This window comes from Acomys russatus, chromosome 16 (genome assembly GCF_903995435.1).
Source record: "Acomys russatus chromosome 16, mAcoRus1.1, whole genome shotgun sequence".
Taxonomy (NCBI): Eukaryota; Metazoa; Chordata; class Mammalia; order Rodentia; family Muridae; genus Acomys; species Acomys russatus.
In genome coordinates this window covers 7,715,466-7,741,498 of record NC_067152.1, presented here as the reverse complement: position 1 = coordinate 7,741,498, position 26,033 = coordinate 7,715,466, and the positions used below count along the sequence as shown (strand labels likewise).

The window sequence follows — 26,033 nt, the reverse complement described above, 5'->3', positions numbered from 1 at the left end:
GACACACAGAAGGGAGGAACACAGAGCAACTCTTGGAAACATTTGTCCAGGAAGTCTAAGAGTGCCGTAAGCCACCACAGGCCAGGCAAGCCACGACGCTAAGCAGACCCCGAGCTGGGGACAGTTAAAGGCAATCCGATGTGACAGCTAGTGAAAATGCAGAGCATCAGAGACAATGCATCTTGCAGTTTGCTTTTGTTGTGGGTGTCAGGGTCTTGCTGTGTGTCCTGTACCCCTCCGCCGCTGAGAATAATCTGGAACTCCTGTTCTTCTCATCTCCAGCTCCCCAAGTGCAGGGGTTACATGTGAGTACCACCATACCTGGTTCAAAAATCAAGTCTCTTAAAATCAGCCAGAGAAAAGATAGATTAGCTTCAAAAGACTAATACTCAGACAGAGTGAAAGAGACTTAGACAAAATTCAATACCCAGAGAATGCATTTTCCACGAACAAAGATGTAATAAGGAATCCTTCTGAAAACGGGAAGCTGAGTGCTTACCAGCTTACCAGCATTAGAAGTTCAGTAACAACAGTGAAGAGCCATGCCAGGATCCAGAAACAGCCTTGCGGCTGCAGTCATTCCAGAGGCTTGCTGGCTCCTGAGCTGGGCCAGAGATTCCCGTTCTGGTTTATAGTGAAAGAGGCCTTTCCTGGGTGTTTGTTCTGCTTCTGTTAGGGTTTCGCGGAAGACTGATGAGTACTACCTAGTCTGCTTCCAAGAAGTGGGACTCCATGGGACTTCTCTCCTCAGTGTTCCAAATGCAGTATCTTCTCTCCTCGCCTGGAATCCAGGTCCTAGATTATCTTTTAAATACAGACAATAGGTCCTGCTTTATGTACGTTTTGCTAGCTCTGTAAAATGCTACCAACAGATGGTCAATAAGTTATTAAATGAACTTGGACATGCCTTGACTGTTTGACAGTGTGCAAAGAACATCAAATAGATGCATATTTAAGTGCATTGTCTTCTAGCTAAAATGCATCCACCTTTTGGTTTATTTTTACAAATTATACTTTTCACATAAACCTAGGGAGACAGGTTAAGAGAATGAGATCACTATGAACTCTGGCAGTTTAGCCTTTATACAACACCGAATTTGTCAAATTTAGGATTGCTTAGGCTGAGTCAGTCTTGGTATTTATAAGTGAGAGAGGAGGTGGCATTATAAACTGAGACAGAATGCTGATTAAATATAGAAAAAGTATTTCCACTAGATTCCTTATTCAATGGCTTACATCACTAAACGGGCTGCAAGGGCTTCCCCACTTGTTGAATGGTTGTTAATGTCGCGTGGTATTTCTGCTTCCTGTTGTGTAATTTCTTACCTGTTCAGTAAAGTCTCAGATATTGCCTCAGGTAATGCCTTGCACTGACTGCAGTGTCCATGTCATTGCACTGCATGTATATTTAGTTCAAAGTGTTTTCTAATTCACCTCATAATTTTTTTAAAGATTTATTTATTTATTATGTATACAATGTTCTGCCTGCATGTGTGCTTGCCTACCAGAGGAGGGCACCAGATCTCATTATAGATGGTTGTGAGCCACCTTGTGGTTGCTGGGAATTGAACTCAGGACCTTCAGAAGAGCAGCGAGTGCTCTTAACCTCTGAGCCATCTCTCCAGCCCTCACCTCATAATTTTGACCTCTGAGTCATTCAGAAGTATGTTTTTTTAAATTTTCACGCATGAAGGTTTCCTAATTATCTCTGTTGCTCCTGATGACTAACTTCAGCATTCCACCTGAGGACATCCTCAGTATGATTCCTACCCTTAGAAATCTGTTAAATTTGGACTAGAGGGATGGCTCAGAGGTTAAGAGTACTGCCTGCTCTTTCAAAGGCCGTGAGTTCAATTCCCAGCAACCACATAGAGGCTCGTAACCATCTATAATGTGATCTGGTGCCCTCTTCTGGCCTGCAGATGTACATTCAGGCAAAACACTGTATACTTAAGTAAATACTTTTTTTTTTTTTAAGAAATCTGTTAAATTTACTATATGATTTGTTTATAGTTATATTCAGTATTCTGTGCAAGTCCCAATAGGTCAGGTTTGTCATACTGATTTCAACTTCATAGCATCCTTACTAATTTCTTTGTTGAGTTGAAAGATGAGTTAAAAGCGAGACTAATCTAACTCTATCTACCTCTCCTTAGGTACCCCATGTACATTCAGTCTTTGCGCTAAATATTTTGTGTTTCTTCAAGTTAGAACTATCACATCTTTCTGCTGATTGATCCACTTGTCCATTTGAAACCTCCCTCTCTTTCCTCATTGTCTTTATCTTTAAGTCGGCTTTGTGCAAACTTCTGGTTTGACTAGTATTGTATCATTTCTTTTTAGCTCTTGGAGATTTATTTCTTTATTTCACTGTCTCTGTGTATACTTGAATATGTATATATGTATGTATGCATGCATGCATGCATGCACCACATGCCTGCAGAATGCCCTACATAAGCAAAGTGATTTATTTGGGCTCATTGCTTTTGAAGATTCAGTCCCTCTTGGTGGAGAAGGCTTGCTACTGCACAACAGTTCTCATCATGGAGAGCCAGAGGAAGGGAGGGAAGATGAATGCTGACACTCAGATGTCTTTCTCCTTTTCCCCTTTATTCCATCCAGATCCCCAGCAAATAGGATGGTACCGCCGACATTCCAGCCAGTTCTTACCATCCTTTGCAGCCTGTAACCCTTACCGTTAATTCTTTGCAGAACTGTCCCTACAGACACACAGAAGTGTACTACATCAGTGTCCTAGGTGATTGTAAATGTAATTGAGCTGACAGTAAAGAGGAAGCAATCACACTAGTTAATAGCCAAGATAACTAAGATATAGGTATGCCAACTCTATCTAGTGTTGCATCAGCACCAGGTCATACAGACAGATGGAAAGACACTTTGACATGTACTGTGTGTGTGGCTACTTGTCTTGATTTATTCACCAAGCAGTAAGATCTTCTATGCCAAAAGACCCACACAAGATCTTCACTTAGTAGTGACCTCCCCTTCTTCCCCATCACTCTAAGTATTTTTAAAGTTTATCATGAGCCCTTTCAAGAGTCAGCTATGTATAAATACTCCATTTGAAAACTATTACAAACTTTACTAACTGTGGGTGCTTTTAAAAACAGGGTTCTGCTTTAAAATCCTCTGCTTAAATATACAAAAAATATTTAAAATATAAGTATTGGTATTCCAGGGTTCAACAGCATTCCCAGTGTTTGTTTGTTTGTCTCTTATTTGAGACAGGGTTTCACTATCTAGTTTTGGCTGGCCTAGAACTCACTGTGAAGATCAGGCTGACCTCAAAACTCATAGAGATCTTCCAACTTCTGCCTCCTAAGTGCTGGGATTAAAAGCATGGGCCACCAAGGCTGTCATCAGTGATCTCTTGATGCATAACAAATGACTCTGAAATGCAGTGCTTAGGAGAACCATGGCTTATTATTCCTCATGATTCAGTGAGTTGGCTGGGCAATTCTGCTGGGCTCAACAAGCAGAGATCAGGAAACCAGTGTTGGGCAGTCCAAGATGATCTCACTCGAATGGCGTGGCTAGATGATTGGGCATCTTATTCGTGCTGTGTTTGGCTTCTTTACATGCTAGTAAATGTCTCTTGTGGAGACCTCTCCAGATGTTCCTTAGTGTCACTGCTGTTTCATATTGGTAAAGCAAGTCATAAAGCCAGCCCAGGTTCAGAGATGCCTACTCTTAATGGTTCATGCTACAAATGTCACGGTCATGTCTTTCATTCTCCCATAGATGTCAAGGCTGAAATAAAGACAGATGTGCTTGACAAATAGTGGCCCTACCTGGTGGCACCAAGCCTGCTACCTACTAGGTGTCTTATAATTTAATTCCCTTCTGACACCACCAGCCAAAGTTGTCATCAGGTCCAACAAGTTAAAGGACAAAGTTACTAATAAGATTGATGTTGAGGGCTGGAGAGATGGCTCAGAGGTTAAGAGCACTGACTGCTCTTCCAGGGGTCCTGAGTTCAATTCCCAGCAACCACATAGTGGCTCACAGCCATCTATAATGAGATCTGGTGTCCTCTTCTGATGTGCAGGTGCATCTGGAGGCAGAACACTGTATATGTAACAAATAAATAAGTACTTTTAAAAAAGATTTAGGTTGATTTAAAATGCCGTCTTCAAGTGAGGTCTCTGGGACCCACTTCTGTGTGACTTGGATACAATTTTTGAAGTTCCCTTGGCCTTTCTTTATACTTGATAATTTGTTAGAATGATTTACAGAGCTGTAGAAATGTTTTGCCTATGGTAACAGTTTTATTGTGAAAGATACGAGCAGCCAAATGAAAAGAAAATGGGCCTGAAAGGCTGGAAGTAAGGTCTAATCACAGTGGCTTTCTGTCCCCAAGGAGTAAGGCTCTACCACTCACCAATGCGTCAGTTACATCCTCCAAGCCCAAGTGCTGTGAGTTTTTAATCAGAGTTTCATTGTATAGGCATGACTGATTAAATCATTGAGTGCGTAGTTTACTCTGTGTTTTTTTTTTTTTTTTTTTTTTTTTTTTTTAAGACAGGGTTTTTCTATGTAGCCTTGGCTGTCCTAGAGCTCACAGAGATCCACCTGCCTCTGCCTTCCCCGAGTTCCGGTGACTCTCTGTGCCTTTTATTGTGCCATATTTGCTCTGTTGTTGTTGTTGTTGTTGTTGTTGTTGTTGTTGTTAGAAACCCATATAACTGTGTTGCACAGAAAGGTGAAATTAAGATCTTATTAGCAGTCCTTAGCGTTAGGGATTATCCAAGGACATCTGGGTGGGCTCAGTACATAATCAATGAGCCCTTTGGTAGGGAAAGGGAGGCCAAAGAATCAGAAACAGAGCGCTGACAAGCGGAGATCCAGCTAGCCATTGCTACGAGATGGAGTCAGCCCTCACTGTCGTGACACAGAGTAATTGACATAACAACTTGAATAGCGGCGAGTTTTGTTTCGACTCTTGGTTTTCAGTCCATTATGACAAGAAGAGCATGGTGGAGCAGAGCAGCTCCTGTCACGGCATCCAGGAGGTAGAGTGCTATGGGCAATCTCCGTTCCCTTCATTCCAGTCAAGCCCCAGCCTCTAAGGCCCTGCTGCCCCCCTCTGCCCTTGTTAATCCTCTCTCTGAGCACCCTCACGGACAGTGAGGAAGTGCATTTCACTAATCTCCTAGATACAGTTCAGGCCAAGCAAGTTAACACCGAGATTTACTATCCTCCCAGGAAAGATAAACAAGCTATCTCCATGGTCCCCTAGAAGTAATAATTCTATAACACCCTGACTTCGACCATCGAAACCCATTTCAGACTTCTAAACGCCATGGCTGTGAGATAATAAAGCTGTTATTTTTTTAAGCCACTAAATTTGTCTCATCTTCTGTAACAACAACTGGAAACTAATGCAGCATGATTTGCAGAAAGGAAGAACACAGTTTTATCGTAATGGTGTAGGGAGCATGATAACGTATTTTTATAGCTTCCTTTTTAGGTTTTAAAAATATATTCTTTTAAGTGCAAATCAATTCATATTCTTCAAAACTATCAATCATTTGCCATCCCTTGCCATCTCAAGCCCTCCACAGTGCTCAAAACTATAGGTCTCTATCTTAATTAGGGTGCGTCTGTGTGTCTGATGGATAATGGATTCAGAGAAGAGAAAGACACTTGCTATTCTTACAAGTTGGATATATTTGACCTCTTTGATTCATCCAGTGATAATTTATTCATTATCCTCAGTGTACCAGGATCTATGCCATGCATGGCTTTATATTTAACAAGAGTTGAGATCTAATGCCTGGTACAAAATGTTATTGGTACAGAGGAGAGAATTTTAATGGGGCTTTTTCATAGAATCACTCATGCCTATACTTGGCTTTATAACATTTCTGTTACCCATAAAGTTTAATATCTTTCATAAGCACAACTAATGCAACAAGAGCAATGATAAGAAGAATAGAAGGGCAATGGCTGGCACTTGGGGAGCCGCTGTACTACCAGACCTGACATTAATCTCTCATGTTCTCCATCACACTTGATCTTTACCACAACTGCTGTTTTCTTCTCTTTTGAGTTATTCCTTCAGTTATTTGTAAATATACAAAACTCAGTGTTTACACATCTTAATGATTTGTTCCTTAAGCTTTAATCCCTTTCCACTATTTCTGATGAGTCATAAAGAGTAAACTATAAGCCAGTGATTACATGAGAACTAGTGCAGATTGAGGCAGAAAGGAAGATGCATCATTTGCAGGTATACAGTCAGGTGTTCAGAAGCACTGAGCTTAATTTGACACAAATGACACTAATGACATTAGCATCCCTCGTCTGGGCCTAAGTGAGTTCTGTCATTGCTTATTTATTTCTTTAGGAGCCATACTATGTACGTTGCATCAAACCCAATGACAAGAAGTCCCCACAGATATTTGATGACGAGCGATGCCGCCATCAAGTGGAATATCTTGGACTACTGGAGAACGTGAGAGTGCGCCGGGCAGGGTTTGCCTTCCGCCAGACCTATGAGAAGTTCCTTCACAGGTAAGGGTAGAGTAACTACTTTGAAGGATGCTGGATGAGTGGGCAGAAAAACCTCAACTAAGTATTGCAGATCTAATACATGCTGCTGCACGGAGTGCTGCTCTAGCCTTAGCCACAGATAAATATCTTACACTATCCCCAACAGTTCTATGTTATAAAATCTGCTGGGTTTATAGTCCTTTGCCCTGAGGGACAATAGGAATGATCTTATTAAGGAGCAGTTTTGACTTCCCAAGGATTCGTTGTATATGTAAGAATTATAGATTAAGATTTCAAAGGAAAAATTAAATTAATGGCTTAGGTAAAAAAAAAAAAAGAGATATACAATTTAACAGAGGTGATAGGGTTGCTCAGCTGTTACTGTTTCCCTATACCAAAAGCAAAGCTGTTCCAATAAATTGAGGAGGAGGATTTGGAAATACAGGAAAATGTGTATTTTGGCAAATAGTTGTTCATGATCAGAGGCCAAAATTAAAGTTGCAGGTGAAAAACATTGAAATAGAAGATTTGGTCAACACAGGAGCTGATGTCACTTTCATTTCCAAAAGATCTTGAAATTCAAAATGGACACTTCAAAAGATTTATACCTAGTTTCTAAGAATAGGAAAATTGTCTCAGATAAAACAAAGCATGTGATGGATTAAATGTTGGGACCAGGATGTCAAATAGGAATGTTAAGGCCTTATGTGGCTTTTATGGCATGAATTTATGAGGATGAGATTTATTACATCCATGGTGAACTCAGATGTTTCTGAAGAAGGTATTGAAAAATGTCATCCAGAACAACCACAAACTGTGCAGGTTGTCTAAAAACAGGGCACAGTGGGGATGGAGTTTCCAAATGTATAAGGGGGCACTGCTGAAATTATACCAATGGCCCTATGCTTAAAATGGTTGACTATAAGCCTGTGTGGGTAGATCTGTGGTCCTTAAACAAGGAAAAATTACAGGCACTTGAGCAGTTGGTACAAGAGCAGCTAGAGGCTCAGCACACAGAAGAGTTTACCAGCCTATGGAATTTCCCTGTACTTGTTACAAAAAAGAAATTGGGGAAATGGAAAATGTTAACATTTGAGAGCTGGGGATAGAGTAATCCAACCAATGAATTCATGCCAGCCTGGAATTCCTTTACCTTCTTTATTACCTAAGCCATTGCAAGAGCAGGATAAGGAAAAAGTTGCCCTCACAGTGCCACCATATAATAATGTTCAATCTATAAAAAAATTTAAAAAAACATTTAACAAGAATGTTAAATAGTCCAAGACTATGTCAATATTTTGTTGATTAACTGCTAGAAATAATCCATAACCAATTGCCTTATTTACTATTTAATTTACCATTACATGGATGATATTTTGATGGCTGATTCTGATGCACATACTTTAGAGAAAATATTTGGTGAAACAAAAATATTTTGCTTCTGAAAAAAATAGAGAGAGGAGATTCTGTTCATTATCTAAGTTATAAAATAAGTCAACAAAAGAATTCAACCAGAGAAGGTACAGCTCAGGAGAAATCAGCTACAAACTCAATGACTTTCAAAAATTAATAGGAAATAGTAAGCGGCTACAGCCCATCATTGGATTAACTACTCAACAGTAAAGTATTTTGTTTCAGACGTTACAAGGAGATTCAGATTTAGACAGTCCAAGACATCTAACAAAGGAAGCAGAGAAAGAGTTAGCTTCAGTAGAAAGAGACTGCAAGATGCATGTGTGGGTCGCATAGATCCCAAACTGGACTATATTTTGGTTATTTTCCCTTCAACTCATCCTCCTACTGGGCTCATCTTGGAAAGGGAGGGTAGTATTTTACAATGGATCTTCTTAGCACGCAAACAAAGTCAACACAGACATGTAGAAAAGGTTTCTGATCTAATTATAAAAGGAAAAAATAAGACTACATCAATTGCCAGGAATAGACCCAGCAAAAAATCACAGTGCCTTGTACTAATGCTGAGATTACTTAATTATGAGGTAATCATTGAATATTGGCAAAGAGCTTGTAGCAACTCACAACCTCCTGTAACTTCAGCTCCAAGGATCTAACACCCTTGTCAGGCCTCGGGCACCTGAGCACACATAGCCTACACACAGGCACACATAAATCAAGTAACAAATAAAAATAAAACTTAAAACTCCAACCAGAAAATTCTAATGTTTCAAGTCAGAGGAGCCTCTTAAGAAGATAGTCATTCCAGAGAGGACTAAGTATACAAAAGAGGAGATCAGACAGAGGGAATAGCCAGCAGAAAAGTTAGCATAACGAGTGTGGCACATTAAGAATCGCATGATCAGCATAGTGTAAAGATGCTAAGTATCGGGCATGGTGTGAGGTAGCAGAAAACAGACAGGGCCTGACTTGTGTTGAGCTTTGTAGTTAGACCAAGCATTGAGATGTTGAAATTAGTGTGTTTTATGGATATATTTAAACATGGAAATTAGTTTTAAGTATATAGTATGTCCTATAGTTGCCTTCAAGGAGTCACCATGTGACCACACAACCAAAAAGCAAGTAGATTTTCAGAGATTCTGCTACTTCAGGGATCTAGAAAAGACAACTTGCCAAAAATGTCTTCCACAGTGTGTCACTGTAGACATAAGGGTAGTGGACGCAGTCGGGATGCATTTGGAGCTAGATGACAAGGCTGGCTTGTACATGAATACGCGTCAGGAATAGAACAAAATGAAAAATGACAAGGAGATTTTTTATTTGAGCATCTGAGTAAATATTAAACTAAATAAAAAATGGGAAGTCTGCTGGAGAGATGGGTCAGTTAGTAACTTGCCAGAGAAGCATGCATGGCTGAGTATGGATTCCTAGCCATCCACATAAAATGCCAGCCAGGTATGTGCCTATAATCCTAGTGCTGTGAAGATGGGAGTTGGAGACTGTTTCTCAAAAAAATAAGGTGGGAAGAAGAAACAGCCAGAAACAAAAACCCAAAAGGGAGAGAGTGGTTGAAGAAGACAATGGCAATCTCCACTCCTACCTGCACAGCACATACACGTGCACCTGCACAGACACATACGTGAGCATGTATACACACATAACTACAGGGAGACAAGTTTCAAGAGGAACGCATAGAACAAGACAGTGATAGAAGTTGAGATTATCTGCTTGGGCTGGGGAAAGTTGGTAAAGTGCTTGCAGGAGGGCCTGAGTTTGTTTTCCAGAAGCACATCAAAAAGCCATGCTTTGCAGAATGCCCCGGGATCCTAGTGCTGGAGAGCCACACGCGAGCAGGCTCCTGGGGCTCACTGGTCTGCCAGCCTAGTCCATGTGGCAAGTCCCAAGCAAGAGAGAAAACTATGTCAAAACAAAGTAGACAACACTGGTGAGGAATGGTACCCAGATTGTCCTCACATATGTGCCCTCACATCTCCATATGCATACACACAAACACACACAGGTCTTATTCTCTTGCTCTGTTAGCTAAGTGGAAACATTAAGTTTTTACACATGCATACTTGGAGTTCTTGGAGGAAGCTGGGCTGCAGATAAGAGAGATTGGAGTCTTTAGAGTCAGATTATATTCAAGCCAGGAGTGACTAGAGAAAAGGAGGTCTGCAGTGGTGTTTAGATCTATACAGGTCTAACAGTAAGGAACCAGCACAGAGAAGGAAAGGAACAGTCAGGGATTGTGTCACAGAAGCCCACGGGCGATGGCATTTCAGAAAGAAACTTGGGCCATCATATAAAATATTGTTCCACAACCGCTCAGAGAACCAGAGGCTTGGCAATGAGATTTATCAACACAAGAGTCAAAAAAGTGGGCAAGGCCTGACCTGAGCAGGATAGGAAAGGAAGTGGAGTCAGATACATTACTGTAACAGTTGAGGAGAGTTAGCTGAACCTTAGGAACAGAGAAAAATGGGCACAGCAGCTGCAAGAGGATGTGTGGTCAGGAGAGACGCAAAGTGTGCACAGATGGGGACAACTAAAAATGGGAATTCCCTCGGCACGTGAGAGAGGGGTATAAAAGCAGTTAAAGCATCCCTAAGGTGTCAAGACAGGGTAGAATCCCAAACTCCAGTGGAATGTGTGTCAGCCTGAGACGGGAGCAAAGGCATTTTGTATGTGACAGTGGGCCGCCGTCAGAAGATGAGCATGTCAGGTGGAGGAAGTCTGAAGCTTCACTGTAGCAAAGGTGCAGTTGTTCCTATTTCTGCTTTCTCTGTGGCATGTGAGGCCCGATCCTGAGTAAGAGTGAGCATCAGGAGATGTGGAGGAGGGAAGTGAGAATGGGCACTTCTTTAGAGCAGTGCTTCACAACCTTTCTAACGCTGCAACCCTTTAATGCCGTGCCTCATGTTTGCGTGACCTCACCACAAAATTATTTTGTTGCTACTCCTAACTATAATTTTGCTACTGTTCATAATATAAATATCTGGTGTACAGGATATCTGATATACCATGTCTGTGAAAGGACTTTTCAACACCCTGAGGGGTCTCGACCCACAGGTTGAAAACCGCTGTTTTAGAGAGTGGAAACAAGCGAGCTTGTTCCATAGGCTTGCGGTCAGAAACAGAAGAGGGCCTCTTGGGCATATGAGGCTAGAAACATGAGAAACCACCTAGTATTGACAAGTTTTCCCCACAGCACTAGTATTCAGCTGTGTGTGTATAAGGGAGATCACACCAAAGATGTGTTCTTGGCTGAAATGAATAACACTTCATAGAATAAAAGCCTGGAAACCTGGAGCTCAATTTTATAGTAATCAAAAAGTTATGCTTGAAACTAATCCATTGCTCCTGTTGAGACCACACAGATCTATAGGCTATATGGAAGAAGTGTTTTCATTAGTGAAGGTGTGTTCACTTGAGTTTTGATTTCAGTGTCCAGTTCTCTCATTAGAGTTGCAGTCCATCCTTATTACACAGAAACTTGGCAGTTATCAGTTACAGTGTCATCGTGTACAGAAAGTCAGCAGAAGTTAATAGAATGCACATCATCAGGATGGTGGCCATCAGACGGGCTGTGCTGGGAGTGTATTGCCTTGAGAGACAGTGGACGCTGTGAGAGTGGTTGAAGTAACCAGTAAGCAAACGTGGCTGGGAAAGAAAGGGCATTCTGCAAGTAGGGACATTCACCTACCCCTTGTCTCCTTTCAGACTTTTAAACTTTCAACTCAGAATGTATTTGTATGTTCATTTGAGCATGGAAAAAAAAAATACTAGTCACTAGAATACGTTTTCTAGTACTCATATAAAAACAAGATAAAAAAGAACATATGGGAGGCTGAGAAGATGGATGAGGGGTAAAGTATTTGCCATGAAAATGTGAGGTCCTGAGTTCAGGTCCCCTGCACACATATAAAAGTGGGCACAGCGCACACATCTTTAACCCCAGTGCTGAGAAAGGTCAAAGAAAGGCAGATCCCAGGGGCTCAATAGCCAGATAGTCTAGATGAAAACGTCAAACCATGGGCTCAGTAAGAGAGATCTTGTCTCAAAAAATTAGAGAGGGATAGAGAGTAGCACCCAGTGTTGCCCTTTTGCTTACACACACACACACACACACACACACACACACACACACACACACACACTTTCCCACCCCATTACCACAAACGTATAAATTTCCAATATGATAGTCTTAATGGCTCAAGATTAAATGCCCCATTCCTACCCAAACATCCTCAAATAATGCAAAACATGTACATGTATGTGCTGGTTGATTTTTTATTGTCAACTTGATACAATCTAGAGTCACCTGGTAGGAAGGAACCTCAGTTGAAGAATTATCAGGTCAAATTGGTCTGGTCCCATGTCTATTCCTTCATGGTTCTTACTTCCAGGTTTCTGCCCTCAGTCTTTGCTCTAACTTCCCTCAAAGAGGGACTGTGGCCAGTAAGTGTAAACTGAAATAAACCCTTTCCTCTGCTAAATTGCTTTTGTCCACAGCGTTTATCACAGTGACAGAAAGCAAACTAAACAGTGTTAAAACAGCAAATGCACAACCAAGATAGGCAATCAAAAAGAGGGATTCTCAGTGAACCTTAAAGATGTGTTGTCGTACTCCTAAATATTACATGAAGATGCAGAGGCAACCCATGTCTTGGTTATAAGCAAAGACAATCTAGAGAAGCTTAAGCTGACTTTTAAAAAAGCCATCCAAACATAGGCATGGAGATGTATATTTGTTAGTCTGGAATTGGGAGGCTGAGGCATCAGGATTGTTCAGACCTGGCCTACATAGTGAATTAGAGACTGGCCTGAGCTACATAAGGAGGGGGGTAGAGAGAGACAGGGGGTGGGGTGGTGGAGAACGAGAACGAATGAATTCTGTTTCAGTGTAGTCACATGACTAGGAGATTGGCATAACACATGCAGCCAATGCAAGTAGCCATATCTCCAGTTCTTGTAAGGAAAGCAAGGCCCACCTAAGGTGGGTGCAAGAAGAAAAGACAGAATAGGGAAGAAGCACTATTCAAACAGACTGAAGAAATGCCCAAATATTAAAGAGATTTTAGGATATTTAAATTTTTCAAGAGAATTATAGCAGTAGTCAATGGCTTTTAAAAATGCTTGTTTTGTGTACTAGGTACATTTTAAAGGCATTCCATATGTTTGTTTTAAGTTACTGAAACTGGCAGACATGAGAAACATTATCTTACCTCATTCTGTGTAGATGGGGAGACAAAGGTGCTACAAACACTGTCTTTAGCAAATTGTGCTGGGAAAACTGGATATATCCATGTGTAGGAGACTGTCCCCCGTCCTATAGCAAATCAATTCAAAGTAACTCAAAGACCTCCATAGAAGAGCCAAATCCTTGAAAGTAGGCAAAATACTACAAGACCTAAGGAGATGGCTCATAGACAAAGTGAAAACTGAATCTGATCCTCAGCACCAATGTAAAGCTGATTGTGCACATCTGTAACCCAGTGTTGCTGGTCAGGGCACTGGACAGGAAGTGTGCTAGAGAGCCATTCTGGATAACGCCTCAAGCTCCGGGTTCACAAACTTCATTCCATTACTCTTTTAACATTTTTAGTTTTTCTATTATTCTTAATTGTGTGTGTGTGTGTGTGTGTGTGTGTGTGTGTGTGTGTGTTTCTGTCTATGCATTTTTTGTGTATGAATCTGTGCACCCAAGTGCAGATGCATGAGAAAGCCAGAGGCAGTGGAACCTTTAGAACTGGAGTTTCAGACATTTGTGAGCAACCATGTGGGTGCTGGGAATTGAACTCTGGTTCTCTGGAAGAACAGTGCATGCTTTTAACTGCTGGGCCATCTCTCCAGCCTTTGATAGTGATTTTATTTTATGTGTATGAGTGTTTGGTCTGCTTGTATATCTGTACACCGTTTGCATGCCTGGTACCCATGAAGGGCAGATGCAGGCACCGAATCATCTAGAACTGGAGTTAAAAATGGTTGTAATCCTAGCCAGACAGTGGTGGCGCACGCCTTTAATCCCAGCACTTTGGAGGCAGAGGCAGGTGGATCGCTGTGAGTTCAAGACCAGCCTGGTCTACAAAGTGAGTCCAGGATAATCAAGACTACACAGAGAAACCTTGTCTAGGGAAAAAAAAAAAAAAAAAGGCTGTAATCCTTCATGTGGGTGCTGAGAATTGAACCTGGACCATGTAAAAGAGCAGCCAGTGCTCTTAGGTAATAAGCCCTCTCTCTAGTACTTAAGAGACTTTAATTTTAAAAATAAAAATATTAGAGAAAGCAATAGAGGAAGCTACCTGAGTTCAACCTCTGACTTCCGTGCATACACGCACTTGTGTGTGCACACACATCAAAAAAGGAAAATACTTAAGACATAAGTATAGACAATGACATTCTAAACAGAAATCTAAACAAGCCTTAGAAAATAATAGCAAAAATTGACAAATAGTAAGACATAGAATTTAAAAGGTTATATGCAGCAAAGGAAACTATAGAGAAGAGATAGCCTGAGAGAACCTATGTCTTTGCTAACTATCCGTCAGACAGATCAATATCCAGAATATATTTTTAAACCAAACCATCAAAAATGCCAAATAAAATCATGTCATCCCACCCCAGTCTCATAGCTGATTTCAAGCAAACAAACTAAAACAGTGAGGATGCAGGTGGAGGAGGAACACTCACACATTGATGAGAGTAGAAATTAGTACCGACTTTCAGGGGAGTCAGCATGGAGTTTTCTCAAGACACATATCATTTAGCTACACACACCTAGGTGTATATGCTGAGGAATCAGCAATATTGACCGTAAACATGATAGGAAATCAGCCTAGGTGCCCATCAACAGGTGGATACATTCAGAACACGTAAAGATATACAGTGGGTTAGTATTTAACACACAACATCACATGTCATTTTCGGGAAATTAGATGGAACTGTAGATGATTGTGTTGAGTGAAATAACCCACAATCAGAGAAGTGTTTCTGTTTTCTCACATCTGTGGAATCCTGGGGTGAGAAAAAAAATATGAAAGTAGTAAGAAAACTAGAAGAAGAAAAAGGAGATGAGGGAGGGGGCTGAGGGAAGGCAGTGGGAAGGCGAACTCATCAGCATACGCTGTATTCCACATGGAAGTGTCGCAGTGAAACCAGTTATTCCATATGACTAACACATGTTAATTAAAATGTTATAAATTAGGAAGCACCAGTAAATTACTCTGTAACCTGACTGAGAATGAATAATATTTCAGTAAAATTCAGATTCAGTACCCAAGAAAAATGACTTTTAGCTACATGTTAGTGTTGCATAGGGTATGGGGGAACGCACGGTGCAGGCAGATGTTTAGATGCTCCTCCTCCTGCCGTGTAGTCATGCCATGTGTGACTCCCTTAAATGTCTGCTGAGGCTCATGACTGCTTCCAACAAAGCAGACTATGGTAGACATGGAGGAATGTCTCTTTGAGGTTGTGACATGTGACTTATACTTGTGACATAACCTATGGTGTAAGTGATTTGTGACAGACTCAAGTGGCAAGGAGCTGTTTAGCTGTTGAAATCCAATCCATCCTCATGTGATGACCTAACACTGCTTAGTTTTTCCTAGTTTTTAAAATTTATCCAAAGCCTGGCGTGGTGGCGCACGCCTTTAATCCCAGCACTCGGGAGGCAGAGGCAGGTGGATTACTGTGAGTTCGAGGTCAGCCTGGTCTACACAGAGCGTCCAGGACAGCCAAGACTACACAGAGAAACCCTGTCTCAAAAAAAATAAAAAATAAAAAAAAGAGTTTATCCAAAGATCCATTTGATGTCCTTTGAAGAGAGTCCTAGTAGTCATAAGAGCTGTCAGTTTTGTTCTTCCTCACTGTGCCACGAAGGCCCCCTGCGCAGTGTTGAGAACCCATGCTGGAAGCATCCTTGCCTTGTGTCTTTAATGAGAATGCTTCCAAGGCCATCTACTTGCAAATGATAATTGCTATAAAATTACAGTGAGTAGCCTTCCAAAGATTAAGGAAGTCTTTTTTTCACTCCCAGTTTAGTAAGAATTGTCATCATGAAGAAGTGTTTTAGTGAAGAGATTTTCTTTTTCATCCATCAGACTAATGAAATTCACATCTTGTAGCAGTTGGCTGAAATGTTGTTGGGAAGTTTCTCCATTAAGACGATGATACCATTTTCTCCATCCTTTGATTCGTGCCCTTTTCTTCCTTTACCCAGGTACAAGATGATCTCTGAGTTCACCTGGCCTAACCATGACCTTCCTTCAGACAAAGAGGCTGTCAAGAAACTCATAGAACGATGTGGCTTTCAGGATGACGTAGCTTATGGGAAAACCAAAATTTTCATTCGAACACCCCGTACACTGTTCACCTTGGAAGAGCACCGTGCCCAGATGCTTGTCAGGGTTGTCCTCTTTCTACAAAAGGTAACTTCATGTCTTATAGACAAGAAGGTCTCTATACACTCAAAACTTTGTTAAATGTGTGCATGTGTGCACACATACACGTGTATGTGTGTGTGTGTGTGTGTGTGTGTTTAGGCATCACACACTTCTGTGAAGAAGTTCAGGGTCAGAGCATATCTCTATATGTAATTGGTATAAGCACTGCCAGGTTCCTATTCAGAGCAGCTACCAGTTTGCACAAGCACTGCCAATTGGTTATCTATATGAGAGTGACTGTGCCCATGTCCACACCAGTGTGATATTGCCCCTAAATCTTACCAGACTAATCAGTACAGTGGCATTTCATTATTATTTTATGTTCAACTTACCTGATTACTGTTGAACTTGAGCATGTCAATAGTTGGTTTTTTGGGGGTTTTTGTGATTTGTGGGGGGGAAGTTGGGGGTTTCCTATGAATTGCCTACTTATATTTTTGTGATATTTTTATTCTTTGAGAATTCCATACAATGCATTTTCAGTTCACACACACACACACACACACACACACACACACACACACACACACCATCATTAACGTCTCTCCTTACCACCCTTTCTACCCCCATCCCCACCAACCTTGCCTTTGAACTTTGAGATTCTTTTTTCTTACCCTATCTAGTCCAGTTTGCGTTGCCTAGTCTTAGCCTACACTGATGTGTGGTCAGTTTATCAGGCCACATCACTGAAGGAAACTGACTCCCCTTCTCCTGGTAGTTATCAGACGCTAACAGCTCCTCAGCTAGTGGTGGGATTACATACCCACTTTCCTCAGTACTGAAATTTTGCTTGGGTAGAGTTTGCAAAGGTCTTCTACATGATGTCACATGTTAAGTTCATATGTACATCTATCTTATTAGGTGTGGAAAACACTGTTTCCTTGAGATTATCAACAGCTTCTGGTTCTCACAATCTTTGGGCCACCTCTTCTACAAAGATTCCTGACCCTTGGTGGGAGTGGTGTGATATGAATGTCTGATTTAGGGATAAGCATTCCACAGTCTTTTGTTTTCTATATATTGACCAGTCGGGAGTCTCCGTGCTAATTTTCATCTACTGTAAGGACTTTTTTTTTTTTTTAGTGAGGACTGAAAGATACTCTACCTAAGGGCATAGCAGTAAGTCATTAGGTATCAATTCAATACTGTGTCTGTTTAGAAGAATAATAGTACTGGGCTTTCCCCTAGGTCCTGCGACCTATCTATCCAGAGGTTCTTGGTTCCTTAATTAGTGCCAGCTATGGGTTCCATCTCATAGAGCAGGCCTTTGATCAAACAGTCGGTTGTTGATTATTCCCATAACATTCATAACTATTCATAAATGGTCTTGTCTTGTCTTGTCAGGCCAGGCATTATTATAGTTTGCATGGTTCACAACTTGATAAGCTTGATGCCTACCCTTTCCTCTGGCATCATGCTTAGCACTTCCAGCCTGTAGAAAGCTAGCACCTGCTTGATGTCTCCATATTCTGTGAGTCAAGCACATAGTGTCCTCAGCAATAGGGTCGTACTGTTAAGTTCTGGGGGATAGCCAGGGAGCTGGCACTAGCTTGTAATGCTTGGGAATCTATGTGACCCCAATGGCCAACTCAAAAATAGTTAACATACTCCTAGTACTGAGGGTTTTATTTGCTAGAATGAAGTGTCTATTTAGGGCATTATTCCTTCTATTGTAATGTAATCCCAATAAACCTCTTTATAGGTGTATAATTATTCGTTTCATGAAGCTTGTATGTTGTAGGTCTCTTGTTCGTTTTTCTTCAAGTTGGTGTCTTCTTGATAATGCGTAAGAATTCCTTGAATATTCTTAACATTACCTTGCATGCACTTTAGACATGATAAATATATCCTCCTATTTTATCGACATTCAAATGAAATGTATCCATATGTGCTTTGTTGAACCAAATCAGTTTTGACGCAGATGCCTCAATTTTGCTTTTTGGCTTTTGAATTTCATTTGAAAAGAATTCCTTGTTTATAGGTTGCAAAAGTGTTACATTTTTCCCCCAAGAATTAGATGGATTTCTGTCTTATATTTAGGTCTTTAATTCTTTTGGACTCCATCAATTAAATGGTTTCACGTAGCAATCCAGTTTGGTTTTCTTTCATATGGCTAGCCAGCCTTCTCATTGTGAGATAAGCCCACTATGGACCACCACATGGACACTCTGAAAGCCAAAAGGAAAGGCTTTATTGCTGGCCTGTGACTTGCTCAAATCATGCAGCCCCAAGATTTACAGCATATTGTCTTTTATGCATTAAAACTGCATCCTGCTTGTCACACTTCAGTTAGTAAGAAGCAGAACTACAGAAGCTAAAAGACAAGCTTCGTACATTTAGAGACTTGCCCAGTTGTGGCCATCATGCTGGGTTTTAAGGTCAGAATGTTGCCTCTAACATGGTGTCAGTTGTGCTAAGGTCTTGAGGGCCCATTACATCCTTGTACCACTTCCTGCGTGGTACATTCCTTTTCCTTTGATATTTGGAGCTACTTATAACTCATGGTGAGTATAGTGTTTTCCCTGGTGCCTCTGTTCTGTTCCAGTTTTTCTATTTGTCTGCTTTTGTATTAATTTGCATACAGCTTTTACTGCAGTACGTCTTAGAACCCAGCTCCTTAAATTGCAAATTATAACCCATATATGATTAAGTAACTAAATGTGAAGGGTGCAAAAACTTTGGTAACAGTAAAAGGCTTTTGAAAATGCAGTGACCAGAAATTACTTCAGAATCAAACACATAATGAATCGGAGGTGTTTGAGGCAGGGCTCACCCATGGTACATTGTGAAATTTACTGCAGCCTTGATTCTGAACATACGACATGCCCACTTTGCAATATGTAAGCCAGCACCAACAAATGCTGCCTGAAACTTTAAATTGCAGTCCATGTTACAGTGCATGCAAGTTTGCTGCTCTTACAGAAACACAGTTAAATTACAGAAAACAAAGATAATGTTCTCATACTGTCACTTTTCACCTTTTCAAAATTAGTGTATCCCTTAGATTGTACTCTATTAGGATGTTTGGTCTTAAAATTTGCTGTTTGAATGGCTGACTTGAGTTTTCTTTTCTTTTTTTTAAATGTTAATGCTGGGTGTGATGGCAATGCTTTTAATCCCAGCCCTTGGGAGGCAGAATATGGAGGAACTCTTAAGTTTCAGGATAGCCAGGGCTACACAGAGAAACCTTGTCTTGGAAAACAACAACAAAAATTTATAAATGAACTTTGGCCCCTAAGTGCATTTCATTAGTATGCAAATTTCCTTTCATCTTTAATAATGATAAAATTATATGTTTTAAACAATATGTGGATTGTTTTAAAATAAAATTCCTTATTGTTTATTATTATTCCCAATGTTTGATCTGTAAACTTGTTTTGCATATATACTTAGTAGGTACCTAAAACTCTCATGTTTCACAGTAGGAAAGGTTGAAGAGAACCTGTCTTGATGTCCTACATGATAAGCCCACCTTGTGTGCTTTTTAACTGAGATGCATTGGACCACATATAGGCCCTTTGCCACAATACAAATCTTAATGTGTGTAATAAGTTCATTAAATACAACAGCAACTTTTACTAGGATTACATTGAATTTACAGAATCTCTTAGAAGAATTAACATTTGTGCAGTATTAAGTTATCTTATTATGAGTGCAAAATAGGTTTAACTCTTCACTGGCCTTTAGACCAAAAGAGGACTTAGGGTTTTCGATTAATCCATAGATACCTTACTATTTTTGTTGCTAGTATGAATATATTGTATTTTCTACATAGTAATGTTGGTGCAGAGAATAATATTGGCTTATGTTGGTTTTTCTGCATCAAGAACCATTTGGTTTCTAACCAAAGGCCTAGAGGAGCTGAGAAGGGAATTTGTCATCACCCACAAGACTAAGAGCAAAGGGCAAGCATTGTCACAGTGTGTCTGGATGGTTCAACAGCTCTGCCTTTATCTGCGACAGCGACAAAGGAGCTCCAGTCACAGCAAGGAACTGTACCTTCCAGTGGAGGTGGGAGTTGGGGGACCCATTCCCTCCCACCACTAAATTGCCCTTTGCTGTGTCCTAAGCTTTACTTTAAAACTTTTGTGAAGACTAAATACATGTGATCCACATGATTAAACAAAGCACTTAGTAGCATACCCAGCATTTGATTCATAATCAGTATGTAGGAGCTAGAGTAAAGGAAAGGAGAGAACATGAAAAGGGATCTTCTGCTCTCTTGCCTCCCCCTACACACATGTGTATACACAAGACACTCTTTATAAATGGATTAAGACAGTTCTGAACTCTAGTCCTAAAATGATCATAAGAGGAGGTAGCTTATAGGAGGTGGGTAAAAAAGAACAGGGTGGGGTGGCGTTTGCCTTTAATCCCAACACTCAGGAGGCAGAGGCAGGTGGATCTGTGTGGTTTGAGGCCAACCTGGTCTACAAAGCAAGTCTAGGACAGCCAAGGCTACACAGAGAAACCCTATCTAAAGAAGAAGGAGGAGGAGGAGGAAAGGAAGGAAGGAAGAAAGAAAGAAAAGAAAAGAAGAAACCTTTCTTAATTCATATTTGTGACTAGTTTTCCTGGGTAAATGATTGCATCTTAAAAATTATCTCTTCCCTTACAGTTGCCAGGGCATTTCTAAGTGTTGGTCTCCATTCACTTTGCCTGGAATGCAAAATTACTTTTAAACTAGACTATGAGATTCTGTTTAATCCTTAATTTATTTGTACATTTTGAACATTGCCTTTGCGACTTCTGTTCCCCCGCCTCCCTTCTTATGAACGGTTGTGAACTTGGATCTTTAATCTTCAAAACACTGAGTTGTCTTCATGCCACTCACAGATCTTCAAGTCCCTCCTCTTGATCCTCAGTGCTCCTCTTTGAGGGCTTTGTGGTGGCACTGGTTGGACTGGTTGGTTGGTTGCTTGGTTGCTTGGTTAGTTGGTTGGTTGGACTGGTTGGTTGGTTAGTTGGTTTTTTGGTTTAGTATCTTTGAAGCAGGATCCGACTACGTAGCTCGGGCTTGAGAGTTTATCATGGCCACCTGCTTCAGCCTTCCCAGTCCCAATTATCTGTTATGATTTCTGTTGTTAATTTTGTTGTCATCTTTTAGATCTGATACTGTATTTGATCTGTCTGTTAGAAGAGTCTCATTGATATTGAGGCTAGTCTGCTGCAGTTCACCTCCTTAAAAGCCATCCGGAAGGGACGTTTATACGAGCATAGCTCAACGATTTCCTTGAGATTTTGTGTTTTCTTTTGTTTGTTTTTGTGTTTTGCTTGACATGGGTTTAGTATGTAGGCCAAGCTAACTTCATACTCAGTTTTGCAGAATATTGGTGTTATAGGCATATGCCACCTTGACAGTTCACTTTCTCTTGTTCTTTATGATGTTTTTTGAGTTTGGGGGGGTTGTTGTTTTTGTTTGTTTGGTTGTTGTTTTTGTTTTTGTCTTTTATCTGTTGTAGATCCGTTTTGGTCATTTTTTTCCCTAGGAAATCATTCAAGTTTTTAAGACTTGAACAAATTCTTCTTAAGAATAATCTCATTTTTTTTTTTTGTCTGTAGCCATTCCCTCTTATGCTCACTTTGTTTTTCTTGTCAGCTTTAGTGATGCATTTTATTATGTTTTCCCAAAAGACCATATCTCCAATTTACTTATTCTGTAATTTTCTTACTTTTAATTTACTAATTGTATATTTTATGTTGTCAAATCTTTTTTTAACATCAAGAGCAGAAGTGAGAGTATCTTTCCCTATTTTTTTTTTCACATGTGTTAATGAGGAACTATGGAATTTGTTCTGGGATTTGCTTTTCCTGTATACAGGACTAGCTACTCTTAGTGTGTGTGTGTGTGTGTGTGTGTGTGTGTTTCCTTTTGTTCCTAGTAGTTAGCTTTGTTTTTCTGTTTGTTTGGGTTTTTTGTTTGTTTGTTTGTTTGTTTGTTTGTTTTGGAAGCACATATCTGTAATCTCAGCACTTGGAAGACAGAGGTAGAAGGATCACAAATTTGAGGCAAGCCTGGGCTACATAATGAGTTTCAGGCAAACCTGAGCTGTACAGGAAGACCCTGTGTCCAAAAAAATGTAGCTCAGTGCTTACCTAATCTGTACAAGGCTCTTTTTTCAACCTCCAACGTGCACACAAAAACATTGGGGGCCAGTGAGATGGCTTATGGCTCAAGTATGACCACCTGAGTTCAACCCGGGGGTAGAGGAAGAGAACTCCCATGGGTAGTCAGTCCTCTGACCTCCACTCACATGCCATGGTACGTGCATCCACATACATATGCATACAAGTACAACAAAATAAGTAATTTAAAATTTTTAAATCATTTTTTATTTTTAAGATTATTTCCAGGCAATGTATGTTTTATATGTATGTTATTTCACTTTCTAGTTTTATGATTTTTACTTTTACTATTGCTCAAGATCACATTAAGGATTTACTGGCTCTTATCATACCATATTAAATTAATAACATTGCCATCATCTGATACCTGGTCTTTCACCATCTCCAGTTGGCTGAAGCCCATGTCTTTACAGATGGCCAGGGTCAGCCTGGGCTTGCTGAGAGTAGAGGGTAGCACTGTACATCAAAGCACAGTCCACATGCTGTGGGCCATGGCTCCTTGCAGCCTGGCACATACTCTGCTGTCAGTTTAGAATTTTGTTTAAGTATATATTTTTAAACTTGCTATAGCACATTAGTTATAAGTGTTTTTACAGAACAGCTTTTTGTATTTTAAAATCACGTCTCAAAGGTGGCCAGTGTGTCTATCACAAGGCTTGCCCTTGTCGGCTTGTCTTGGTTAATGGTTAAACTTTACCTGTATGTTCTAGCATTTATTTGTCAATTGCATGTTGTGTTTTGCATTCTTATTGCTAGGTTATAATAAAGCCCCCATCACAAGAATGATCTTGTGAAGAATTAAAGGTGACTCATTAACAATAGGGGTTTATAATGAAGACTGTGAATTCTGAAGCTGAGAAGAATATAGCTGTTAATTACAAGGGGCCTCTGAGATTTGTATACAGAACTGAGTAAACTAAGCACAAGACAGACTGTGAACAGAATCATCCCCAACTGGGACTTGTTGGTTGTGCAGCCCATTTGGCCCTTCCCTTCAGGTTTTTTGTTTTTTGTTTTTTGTTTTTTGTTTTTTGTTTTTTTTTTTTACTGTGAAGCTTTGTCAAGTGAGGCAGGAGGCCATGAGGGCTCCCTCTCATCTGTGGGAAACCAACCACATTCGTTGTTTCTCAGACTAAAAGCAAAATCATTATTTCTGGGGGGAAAATTACTTTTATTCTTAAAGAAACAAACCAAAAAGCTTCTTAAAATGGTATCTGGCTAATGCATGCACTTCCTGTTCCTTTATATACCACTTGCTCTTTTCAGAACCTGTGAACAAGTCTGTTTGGAAACTAAGGGAACTAAAGCTACAGAATGGTTAAGTAATGATGAGTGCTGAATGCAGTAAGCTCACACTCACACACACGCACATACTCACACACACACACACAAACACACGCACAGTCACACACACACGCACATGCTCACACACGCACATGCTCACACACACACATGCTCACACACACACTAACACATGCACAGTCACACACACACGCGCACACACACTAACACACGCACAGTCACACACACACACGCACACACACACTAACACACGCACATGCTCACACACACACTAACACACGCACAGTCACACACATACGCTCACACACAAACACATACACACACACACTAACACACGCACAGTCACACACATACACTCACATACAAACACATACACTCACATACACACACATACACACACTAACACACGCACATGCTCACACACACACACACACTAACACACGCACATGCTCACACACACACTAACACACGCACAGTCACACACATACGCTCACACACAAACACATACACACACTAACACACGCACAGTCACACACATACGCTCACACACATACACTCACATATACACACATACACACACTAACACACGCACATGCTCACACACACACACACACTAACACACACACATGCTCACACACACACACACTAACACACGCACATGCTCACACACACACACACAAACACGCACAGTCACACACATACGCTCACACACAAACACATACACTCACATATACACACATACACTTGCACACACACATACACACACACACACACACTCACGTGTGTGCTGTCCCTGCTCAGTAGTGGGTATCATTCAGAATGCCCTGCTGTGAGGGGAAACAGGAAAGTTGGTAAAGCCAGCCACCTTTACAAAGGTCATGACGAGGAAGCCAATGAAGTCGGCAGAATTCCTTTGTCAAATAACCTTAGTAGACATCCAGCAATGTCTGAGGCGTCCACTGGACATGGCCTGAGATGTGTCTTAAACACACGTGGAGGAAAATGCTGGTGCTGGGAGCACGAGTCAGCCCCTGGCACGAACAGTATGAAGCATGGTCATGAGTGCTGTACTCTGAGCTGGGATTCTCGGAAAGAGAGCTGTGCTCACTAAACTGACCTGTGAGCCATGGCTGGGATGGAAAGGATGTGGATCCCAGCTGACAGAGCATGGGCTGAATTACAGGAAGGCTGTGCATCACTGTACAGTTCTGTTGCCTGTGTCCTCTGCTGTGTTCACAAGGAAGTGCATCCTCACCAATACGCTGCCTGACCTTGCCTGAGTGTTGAACGTGCCATGCAGCTTTGATAGGATAGTAGCTTCTAACTGTATGGCTGTAGTATTTTTTTTTAATGGGTAACAAATGTGGATTTGTTCATTATTTCTGACTAGGGGTATGAAAATTAGTAAGGCCAGCTTCCACCCACAAGAAGCTCAACACAAAAGAAATGTGGGGCCCAGGGTCAGTACTGACTACCAGAGGGGCTCAGGAAAGGATCCTATCCAAGCTGAGGAGAAGAGTCTTTGCAGGGGAGGGAGATGTTTTGCAAAAGTTTGCCAAATTCTTAACTTTTCCAGATCTATTTTTTACTTGAAAATGTATTTCTACTTATACAGTAGAAGAGAGGCTTTGGGAAAGACCAGATCTTAAAGAAGGCAAGGGATGCGTGGACATGAAAGCAGAGGAAGAGTCATCTAGAAGAGGAAGGGACCAGCAAGAAGGGATAAGGGGACTAAGGAAGGACAATGGGAGCCAAGCAGTAGTGGCGCACGCCTTTAATCCCAGCACTCAGGAGGCAGAGGCAGGTGGATCTCTGAGTATGAGGCTAGCCTGGTCTACAGAGTGAGTTTCAGGACAGCCAGGGCTACACAGAGAAACTTTGTCTTGAAAAATCAAAAACAAACAAACAAACAAACAAGAAATGACAGTGGAGAAGGCATGAATAAGAACCTAGAGTTCATGATCCCTCATGAAGAGGGGAGTGTGGAAGCAGATGGGTGGGCGGGCAGGCAGGTAGACAGGCTGATGGGCGGGCAGGGCAGCCCTGGAGCAGCACCTGAGTTTATATCCTGATCCACAAACATGAGGCAGAGACAGGGGAAGGGGTATCTGAGGATGGTGTGGAATTTTAAGCCTCCGAAGCCCACCACCAATGACACACTTCCCCCAGCAAGGCCAGAATCCTTCACAAACACTTCCACCAACTGGGGACAAAGTCTTTAAACATATT

General features: G+C 41.0%; 1 protein-coding gene across 1 annotated transcript in view; it reads left to right on the top strand.

Moving 5' to 3' along the window:
* The window catches only part of Myo1d (myosin ID), a 304,092-nt gene that overhangs the window by 126,730 nt on the left and 151,329 nt on the right, over positions 1 to 26,033 (top strand). Inside the window, exons 15-16 of the mRNA XM_051158110.1 lie at positions 6,371 to 6,537; positions 16,154 to 16,361. Of these exons, the coding sequence (XP_051014067.1) occupies positions 6,371 to 6,537; positions 16,154 to 16,361 (375 nt within the window). The remainder of the gene's footprint in view (positions 1 to 6,370; positions 6,538 to 16,153; positions 16,362 to 26,033) is intronic.